At 52.1% G+C, this 10,813-nt stretch overlaps 1 protein-coding gene across 1 annotated transcript; it reads left to right on the top strand.

Moving 5' to 3' along the window:
- Positions 1–2,153: 2,153 nt before the first annotated feature.
- Positions 2,154–5,213, top strand: HOXC13 (homeobox C13; the record flags this gene model as incomplete). Its single annotated transcript, XM_084303546.1, has 2 exons — positions 2,154–2,796; positions 4,957–5,213. 2 exons carry the CDS (start codon positions 2,154–2,156, stop codon positions 5,211–5,213), a joined length of 900 nt encoding a protein of 299 aa, XP_084159672.1.
- Positions 5,214–10,813: the final 5,600 nt, after the last annotated feature.

Genomic DNA, 10,813 nt, shown 5'->3' with positions numbered 1-10,813 from the left:
TCAAATTATTTTGTGGAATTCAAAAGATGCGGGCACTCCGACGGCTGGATTTTTTATTATATATATGTATTTTTTTTTTAATTTCCCATGGCCAGCACAGCCTTTTTGAATTACGGTTTTAAACCCGGGTGAGAGCCCATGGAAGGTGTCCCCCGGTCTCCAGCTCCTGGTGTCCTGCGGCCGCTTCCCCAGCTCTCCTGGGGCCCCGCTCTGGCTCCTTTCGCCTTGAACTTGGACTTTGACGGCTCCTGGGGACTTTGGGATGCCGAAAATCTCTCTTCGACGGCTCCGAGCGGGGCAGGTTAATTGAGAACACGTCTTGGTCCTTTTAGAGGCCGGGACCTTCCTGCCTCTAGGATTTGGGGGAGCTGTTTTTTGGGGGGTACTTTCCGGCTTTTATTTTTTAGTGGGGGGGTGAACCTGGAAGCGAGGCGCCCTGGGAGAGAGGTATTACCCCAAAAAACAGCATCACGGAGGAGGTTTTAGGATTTAGGGGGACATGCAGAGTGGGGATGTCCTGCGTGGGAGGAAGGGGAGCTCACCCCAAGGGGGGTGACAAGAACAGGCGGGGGCCATCTGGGGGTCCCTACGGGGCACTCTGCTCTCAGCGTCACCCCCTTGGTGACATAATTTTGGGGGGAAAACACAGCGCAGGCGAAGATCACCTCACCCGTATAGGCTGGGACACTAAATTTCAAAATCTCTTTTTTCTGTCTATTTTTTTGGGGTGCTGATGATCTTCCAGCATCCTTAATAAATCCTCTCCTAAGGGTTCCCCGACAGCTGCGAGCCCCCGCCGCCCCCTTCTCCCTTTCCCCATCTTTCCCCGGCAGCAACCTGCGATATTTCTATTTTTTTCCCCAATTCTATCGCATCCAGCCCGGAGCCTGGCCCTGTTTTATGAACTGAGTCGTTTTTTTACAAACGCTCACAAATCAGCCTGCACCAACAACAGTGTCGTGTCCCGTCCCCCCCCCCCCCCCCCCCGACACCCCCTCTCTTTGTCCCTACCCACTGAAATATTTATCACCGGACTATGAAACATTAATAACGCCGTTTCCCACCATCGCCCCCCCCCCCCCCCGCGATTGCTGAACGGGAAAAAATAAAACATATTTCGGATTCTGGAAGGAAAATGGGGGGGGAAGGAGGTTTTTTTGCTTTTTTCTTCGGGGGGCGGGGGGCACGAAGCACCTTGCGATGTACAATCAGCAACAGGTTCAACCCCAAAAAGGGTTGGGGGAGCATTTTTGTCCGCCCCCTCGAAGCGTGGTGGTGGTGGGGGGTGTATTATTCTGCCCTTCCCAAGGTATGGCTGGGGGCATCCTTCCCCCACCCCGAAATACGGAGGGGGAGATCCTTTCTGCCCTCCCCCTCGGAATACCGCGGGGGGTAATATCCTCCCCCCACCCGAAATAAGGCCGGGGGGAGTCCAATGCCCCCCCAAAAAAAAAAACTTAGCAGGGAAAAACATCCCCATCGCGGGGGGGTGGTATGTTTGGGTCTGCTTTGAGGCACCCCGTTGCGCACAACCTGCGACCCCCGGCTGGGGGGGGACAGGGTCGAACGACCCCCCCCCCCCCCGAGGGCGGCCACGCGGGGATGGGGGTATAGCGGGGGGGCGGCCCCCCCACGAGCGGCCACGCGTGGCGCTTTGTGCCGGCCGCCGGCCCCGACGGGGCGGGCACCTCCTTTAAGTGGTTTCGCGGGGGGGGGAAGGAAAAAAAAGGGGGGGAGGAAAAAGGGGGGGGGAAGAGGGAGAAAAGGGGGGGTGAAAAGGTGGGGGGAAAAGGAGGGGGGACACGGTCCGGCGTCCAATCAGCGGCCTCCCCCCCCCCCCCCCGTCGGTGCGGCGGAGTGACGTGGGCGGCGCGGCGGGGGCACGGCGGGGCGGGCTTGGGGAGGGGGGGGGACGAAAAAAAGGGGGGGGGGAGGAGGAGGGGGAGGCGTGGCCGCGGCGGATTTCTTAATGGAGCGGCGGCGGCGCGGCGGCGGCGCATGCGCGCGCGGCTCCGATATGTTGGGGGGGTCGCGGGGCGGCGGGGCGCGGCGCGGAGCTTCCCCCGACGGCGGCGGCGGCCACGGCGGCGGCGGCGGCGGCGGCGGCCACGGGAGCGGTGGCGGCGGAGGCGGGAGGAGCAGCTCGGCATGACATGACGGCGCCGCTCGGCCTCCCCCCGCGCTGGCCCGACGGCCTGGCCTGCCGCTGCGAGGAAGCCCCGCGGGAGAAAAACCGCATGGAGGGCTTGGGGCACTGCCGGGAGGTGTTGCCCCCCCCGCCGCCGCCGCCGCCGGGGCTCGCCGTGCCCCCCGCGCCGCCGCCGCCGCCGCAGGGAGCGGCGTACGCCGAGCTGGCGGCCGCCGAGCCCCCCCGGCAGTGCCCGTCGGGGGCGGCATCCAGCGCGGCGCTGGGCTACGGGTACCCCTTCGGGGGCGGCTACTACGGCTGCCGCTTGTCCCACTCGCACGGCGTCAACCTGCAGCAGAAAACCTGCGCCTACCACCCCGGGGAAAAGTACCCCGAGGCCGGCGGGCCGCTGCCCGGCGAGGAGCTGCCGTCGAGGGCCAAGGAATTCGCTTTTTATCCCGGCTTCGCCAGCTCCTACCAGCCGGTCCCCGGTTATTTGGACGTGTCGGTGGTCCCGGGGCTGGGCGGCCACCCAGAGCCGCGGCACGACGCTTTGCTTCCCATGGAAGGTTACCAGCACTGGGCTCTTTCTAATGGCTGGGACGGCCAAATGTACTGCTCCAAAGAGCAATCGCAGTCTGCACACCTCTGGAAATCACCTTTCCCAGGTAGGCTGCGCTGGGAGCCGGCGTGTCGGAGGTGTGCGTGTGCGCGGCTGAGTGTGCACCCGGAGACACGGACGTGTATGCCTGTATATATAATTAAAGGGAAAGAAATGGCTCTGGAATGCCTCCCGTGCAAGGCAATGTGTATGAACATGCATGGGAAAGAAGGTGAAGCAATCATTTCTGAATCAAAATACACGCCGTGAGCTTGCTTGGAAAGTAACTTTGCCGCTTAATTCTTCCCTTTCTTCTCTCCTCCCTCTTGTTGCCTCACCTAAGCGCGTCTCTAGGTGCTTTTCTCTTCATTTTCTTCTTTAATTGCAGAAAGCTGAAAAAGGATTAAAAAAAAAAATCCCCCCAAATCCTTCGGTAGTGGCTCAGCTGAATGAGAAGTGTCGAGAGCTGGGACAGTAAATCATATCACAATTACGCACAATTATAGGAATAGGTGTCAAGTGACAAATGAATCTGTTCCGAGGGGAAGGAGCGAGGCGGGGGGGGGAGATAGGGGGGGCGCTTCTCCGGCAGGTCAGGGATGCTCCTGACAGCCCCAACCCTTCTCGGAGCATCTTTTAGCCAAGCAAATCCCCCGCTGCCATCCCTACCGGCTTCGTGCCCCGACGGGGAGGAAGATGATGATGCGTGCTTCCTCCCAGATCCTCTCCCCAGCCCCCCCTAACCCCCCAGTCCCACGGCTGGGAAGAAGAAAGATGCAGGAGCCAGGAGGGAAAATAACCGCAGTAAGGTATGGGGAAAACCCTACAGCTCCATGTGTCTCGGATGGAGGGCAGGGACGGGTCTTGTGAGTCCCCCCTGGGAGACAAAACGGGGGGGCACCGCTTTAATTGTTTTGTTTCTTTGGGACAAAGGAGGATGGAGAAATGGGTTTTCCCGGCAGATTTTCGCGGAGAAGGGGAGATGTGGCGATGCATTTGGCATTGGAGAAATAAGGTGTTTTTGGCTGGATTATGGGTACTTTTTTTTTTTTTTTTTTTTTTTTTTTTGAGGGGGGGCTCCCATTCACGCTGTGTTTGGGCTCTGCCATCCCCCCTGCTTTCCCTCTCCATCGCCTGTATCCTTACAGACCTCCCAGCGAAGGAGATTTCTGCCCCCTTCACGGGCCTCGGCAGCATCCCCAGCACCCCACATCTCTAACCCCATAGCCCATGGCCCCCGAGGTGCTGGGGGGGCTCCGGCATTAACTCGTGCCAGCTATAACCGGGGCTCTGATGCCTGCGAGGAGAGCTCGGCTCCATGCTCCTGCTCCATCCAGCCGGGTGACACTTTCCCTGCAGGGACCCTCGTCACCCAGGTTACCCCCGCACCCTGGCAGTGTGCTGGGAAGGGGCTGGGACTGCCCGAAAATGGGAGAAAAGCTTGGGGGGAGCTTCCCCCCCCAAGTAACCACAAGGCAAGAGTGAAGGTGCTGCCCGCATCTTTGGCGAATCCATTCCCAATAGCCCCTCTGCAAAACACGGAGCATCTCACCCCGGGCAAAAGCTACTGGAGAGGGTATCTGAGTGGGGGGATTTTTGCTGAATTTGCCCCCTCCCTCTCCTCCGAGGAGCTTCCCTGTCCGCACCAAACCGGCGGGAGGGGCTGGGGTGCGGGGATGCACTTGTCTCTGCACCGGGCTTGGGGATTGAGGGTGCACATCTGCGAGGCTCCCCGATAAACCTGCTGCGGGGGGAGAAATGGGAAGCAAAGAAAAGAAAAGGAAGGAAGGAAATAGAGGGGAAGCTCCGGACGTTGTCTGAAATATAAACGCTTGGAAGGGCCCTTTGATTGTGTGCGTTGGTCTGTGGGTTGACTTGCTGCTCTGTGTTTGTCAGTGTGGACAGTGTCGCCAAGAAAAACAGCCTTTCCCCAAGTGCATTATTAATATTATGTTGTTATTATTGCTGTTATTATTATTGTAGTGCTACCATTCCCCTCGCTGGATGCATTCTCCGCCTGTCTTTTCTCTTTTTCCCTCTCTTCCCCTTCTCTTCCCATTCCTCCACGCTCTCTGTTCTCCTTTATCCTCCTTTCCCCCCCTTCTTTCTTTCCCCGACGTGCAGAAATCCCCATCCCACACACCGTGACGAAGTAACCTCGCCGATTCCCTTCTCGCCTTTTTTTTTCTTTCCCCCCTTTTTTTTTTAATTATTTTTTTTTTTACAGACGTGGTCCCCCTGCAACCCGAAGTCAGCAGTTATCGGAGGGGGCGAAAGAAGAGGGTCCCTTACACCAAAATCCAGCTGAAGGAGTTGGAGAAGGAGTACGCGGCCAGCAAATTCATCACCAAAGAGAAGCGGAGGAGGATTTCGGCCACCACCAACCTGTCCGAGCGCCAAGTGACTATCTGGTTCCAGAACCGGAGGGTCAAGGAGAAGAAGGTGGTGAGCAAATCCAAGACAGCACACCTCCACACGACCTGACAGAGGAAGCTTTGCAGGGAGGGCGAGGAAAGGAAGCAAGAAGCGTAAATATTTATCTGGTAGCTTGTATGATAACATCATCAGGACTCTGCTGATTCGAATTCATTATTTAAAAATCGACATTAAAAAATGCACACATACACGCCCCAAAACACTGACCGCATCTTTGATTTAACCTCTGTCCCGCTCTGACTGTGAATACCCAATTTTGCTCTGAGAAATCCATCGATAAGGTTAAACTGTGTATATTTTTAAAAAATATAAGCTAAGAGTGTAGCTATGTTAAAGGAGAGATGAACTCTGAATGTCGCCCTGTACCGCTGTATAGTCTGATCCCCTCGCCAGTGACCGGTCTTTCATATCTCGGGCCATTTCACCCACCGATGTAAAATGTATGGAGAACCTATGGCAAAGTTGCATCAGCTTCGTTTTTTCTCAGCACTAGGGACCGAAAATAAGAGATAAGGCTGCTATTGTGGGAAGAGAACCATTGCTCGGTATCACATAACAATCCCAAACGCTGATTTAGGTCCTACATGGAAGTGAGTTTCTGTACAATACTATTTTTGGTATGTTCTCTTGAGGGTTTCTATATCTCTGCCATAAAACTGGAATGCCTGTTCTCCGCTGACAAGATGGAAAATGCACAATATTGTCTTTGGGGTTTGTTTCTTTCCCTCTCTAAACCGACTAACTATCGACAGTGTTCTTTGGATATGTAAAAGCATCACTTTTTTTTTTATGTCTTGTATATGTATATAATATTGTGGTGTCCAGATGATATGTACCGACTGCAGATGACATTTCTTAAAAATAAATATCTTTTTTTTGTTGTTGTTTTGCCTTGAGGAGAGGCTCTCCGCCACCTCGTTGTGCACCTCTTTGTAGCCCCTCGCCTCTCCCACCCCTCCTTCCAGCCGCCGCAAGCGCAGCCCGGACACGAACCTCCGCGGAGAAGCGATGAGAAAAAGGGGGAAAGCCAGCAAATTTGGGCAGAAAGCGCTTCATCAGGGGCTCCCCGAAAGCGGGAGGAGGATGCGAGGGGCAGATGCGTGTCCTCAAAGCGGACTGTCCCCAGGGGGAGTAAAAAAATGGAGCAAATAAACCCGCGGAGACTGAGCCAATTGAGTGTCTTGTTTATTTATTTATTTTTATTTTTTTCTTTCTTTTTCTTTTGTCCTTATTTTCCTCCGCTCCGCAATTATCCCGGGTGAAAACGCGATGACTTTCCGGAGACGCTGCTAATCTCTTTAAATCTCCGCGTGTGAGAGGGCTCTGGCTCAAAGGATGCGTTTCGCTAAACCTGTTTGACTCAGCTCCGGCCCCAGATAAAAATCTCGCAACCTGCCCTCGCCCCGCGGAGCCGGCTCCGCACCCGCGGAGTTTGCGCGGCCCCGAGCCGGCCGGGCGGCTCCGACAGAAATACGAGAGAGGAAATTGTTTCCATAGGCGGATTACAATCTACCTTAATATCTGCTAGATTTAATCACCTCGTTAAATGATCAAAAGGGGAGGGGGGAGAAAAAGGCTTTTAAAGGGATGTAACCTAAAACAATGTTATTGCGGCTGAAATTTGCATTGGATGTGTGCTTATATTTATATGAAGGGGAAGATGGAGCGGGCACAAGCAATGTAAAGCTACATGGAAAAAAATAGCATTGGTGCCTACACAAATGGGTGCGTAGATGCACTAGGTGTTCAAGCTGATATGCATGAGTACATATATATATACATTTATACAAGGGTACGTAATGGTGTGTGCATTTAAGCTTATATATCCCTTTCTTTAAATGATCTGGAAGTCGGTGTGCATATATACTATATATATGTTACATGTATGTATGCAGGGCATGATGGTGTGTGTATAATTTATATTAGTCTGGGTATTAAAGCAATCTATGTATCTCTGTATATAGATATATGACGTGATATGGCCCATGTAACAATTTGTTTATACTGTATATATGAATTTATATATATATGTGCAAGTGCACCCTTCTATATTATTATATGAAGTGGTGGGTAGATCCTATGTATGTTATATATATAAATTTATATATACTTATGCAAGCGCATCCCTTTATTATTACACAAAGCGGTGTGGGGATCTCAATCCGTGCCTGTACCGGTGTGTTTAAGATGGTACGTGTGCATGTGTGGGTGTACATACAGCTTTATAAATGCATATAAAAGACAGATACCCGAGGGGGGTGTATGCAAAATAATAATGGTGCAGTGCAGCGACAAAGCTCCCTATGGAGCCCACATCGCCAACACCACTACCGGGAAAGCCCCGTCTGTGTTGGGATGTTTCCCGGAGTGATCCCAAAACTCGGGAAAGGTGGAACATTGCTTTGCCTTGCGCTGGGAATGGGGCGAAACGGGGGCTGGCAAAAAAAATGGGGATTTTCCCCAGGATGTATGTCCCCGAACTCCCTAATTTCTCCGAGTGAGCAGTTGATGAGCCGGGAAACTCGGGGGGTTCTTGCATTTATTTTTGGAAAACGAGAGCTTCGCTGGTCTGGAAGCATGGACAGAAATTTTCATTCTTATTTTATTATTCTTATTACTTTTAAAGACTCTCGGCTAGGAAACGTTGCAATACCTTGAGAAACCCATCGCCGCTGCTCTAGTGGGCTTGGGTGACGTTGTGAATCCTGCTCTGTGCCGCATGGGCGTTAGAGCCAAGAAAATACGCGTTTTGGGTGTTAAAAAAAAAAAAAAAAAAAAAAAAAAAAAAAAAGCTCACCCTCTTGCTGTGTGTGCAGACACTTAAACGCCGAAATGCAACTCCAGACAAGTCCAAATCCGACATCCCGACAGCGAGAGTGCTGCTCGCTGCCTCTCTTCTTCCTTATTCTACCTGAATATTGCCAGCGCTGGGAAAAGTGGATGAAACCGAAGTTATTGAGTGGGGGTTGTTGGAGGGAATCAGTGCGTACTGGTAAATATATTTTTCAGCCCGAACTGAGCCCAACTTATTCACGGCTATTTGGGACCAAGTTTCCAATTCTGGAAGTTTTGGTCCGCTACGGTTTCATTTCAGGGGGAGCGCTCTCGGTATGTCGGTCGGTGTGTCGGTCGCTCTTTCAAATCGCGTGGGAGGATTTAAAAAAAAAAAAAAAGTAAACGCAAGCAAAAAACAAAGAAGACAGAAGAAATACATTCATTACACTTTAGGGCACGTAGGGCTTTCGACGGTCTTGGCTGGCAAATACTGGCGAGACCATGAAACCAGGCGCTTCCAGTCATTTCCCACACTTCCCCCGATATTTTAAAATATCCGCTATTTTGGGGTAGCTCAACCCCTCTATCCTCCATCCCGGCTGTGCCAGGAGCCGGGAAGGCTCACGGATGGATTCGGGCGCTGGAGAGGAGCCGGCTGTGATTTGGGGGGGACGCAGACCGTGCGCAGTTACCCCCAGGGAAGGGAGACCCCGTCTCCGACGTGCTCGGGCCTATGGGATTCGACTCCCCGTGTGGGGCTGGGTCTCCCCCGGCCGTCGGGGTTGGGGTCTGGTGGGGATGGCAGCGAGGAGAGGTCAGGATTGGACCCGCGGGTCTCGGCACGGGCATCCCCCCACCCTCTTTTACCTCTACACGCTGCAGTGGACCCCGCTGCGTGCTTCGTCCCTTTAATCCCTGTGTTTTGGGTGAGAAATTGGTTTTTCCGGGCTGGTCGGACAATATAACACTGCCGCTAGATTTTTGAGATTAGACCTCCCTAATCCTGTACACGGGTGAGTTGGGTTTGGGGTTTTTTGGAGGGGTTGTTTTTTGTTTATTTGTTTGCTTAAAGAAGGGCAAAATTTGATCCACGAAGCGAGTGATTTGGCCATCCTCTTGCAGGAGCTTTGGAAGAGGCACTTGTCTAGGGAAGAAATTTAAAACCAAACCTGCGCAAAAACGCACGCAAATCCCCAACCCCGAGAGCCAGCTCCTCACTCCCCCGCTCAACTTCCGCGGGCGCGGACGGCGAGTTCCGCTGGTTGTGTGTCCCAAGAAGACCAACCCAATGGAATTCTACCTTTCCTCGCTTATTTTTTTCACATTCCCGTTAGGAAATCGCATCTGGAATCGCTTGCGCCCCTTTCTCGTGCCCATTTATCTACTATTTGCGCATTTCGCTTTGCCCGTCGCTCGCCGGGTATTAGGTCAGCAAGCCGTGACGTCACTCCTGTATTACCCTTGACCGTGACTAGGCGTTGTTTGACCTTGACATCATGAGCCGTGGGCATAATAAGCGAGGGGACCCTCACCCTTGATCTTCTCGTCCCCAGCCACCCCAAGCAGCTCCCGCTCCTGTTTACAGATAAACAAGGTGTTATTTGCAGTCTAGACAGACGGGCTAATGGCCAACAATAAAGCCCTGAAAAGGAAGTTTCCCAAGTTTAGCCTTTTCTTCCCTTTGTACCGTGGACTTTGAATAACTTCCCAACCGCAGCTTTTATGGTAAAATCCCGGACAAGGGATATTCCTCTCCCTTCATTTTTTTTTTCTTTTTCCTTTTTTTTTTTTTCTAACTTTTTCAAATTTTCCATTTTTTTTTTAACTCTCTCACATTTACATGTATATATATATATTTCCAAATGTTTCTTTAAAGAATAACTTCCTAATCCAGAAGGGGAATTCTGCTCCCGCAGTCCCGTGCTCAGTGCAGAGGTGAGTATAATCCTTGCTAGCTTGCTGGTTAACTTGCTATTTGTTTGGGAAGCGCTTGGTCTTGAAAAAGACTTTTTTTTTGCAGCAAAAGAGAAGAGACTTCTGAAGGCTTTGCCAAGAAATTATTTTCTGAGTCAATGACAGCCACAGCCAACACGGTGTGTGTGTGCGCACACATCCCACAAACTCCTACAGCACTGTTGGTTCCTGGCTTATAAAAATGCCTCTGCCTACGTGGTTCAGCATACTACCGACGGCTTTGGAAGCCCTCGTGTTTATGGGTATTTAAGAATTATATGCAGCAAAATGTCGTGTCTCCTGTCGCCTCCACTTCGGGAGCAAGCTGCTGCTTCGCAGGGAGCTCAGCTGGTTTAGACCACAGTTGGACCAGCCGTGGGTTTAATAAACTGCTTTTCCTCCCTACCACTTTCTCTTCCTTTACAAGGAACATTAAATAAGTGAGATCACGCTTTTCAGGCTCTCCAATGGAGATTTGTTCAAGAGTCGTGAATTCTAGACCATTAACTGGTTTGTTGTTACAATTCTTGGGGGGGTTCAGCTCTCCAAGGGGTTACAGTACGAAACGCCAGCTCTCACCCAAAGCAGAACTGCGGACAAAGCAAACTTCCCTGAAGTTGGGGCTAAACCTTTGCCTTACAAAGGATGCAGGCATCAGTTTACATTAGTCTAATAGGAGGAGAAGATCCTCTGCTGGCAAAGCTAGGGAAAATATAATGATATTCAGGCATTTAACTATTCCGTGCACCGAGGAGAGATTGAAGCGGGAGGTTTCGCAAGCTTGGGACCTGCCTCCCTTAAAACTGAAAGCTGCCCCAGATGATTTGTATATTGAATGAGCTGAAGTGTCGCAGACATTTTTATTCGCATACATTTACCGGTTTTCCACGTTGCAATTTTTTGCCCAGCTCCTACATACT

This window comes from Netta rufina (genome assembly GCF_964035555.1).
Source record: "Netta rufina genome assembly, chromosome: 30".
Taxonomy (NCBI): Eukaryota; Metazoa; Chordata; class Aves; order Anseriformes; family Anatidae; genus Netta; species Netta rufina.
The sequence above is the reverse complement of the archived record's forward strand: the minus strand, read 5'-3'. Positions and strand labels throughout refer to the sequence as shown.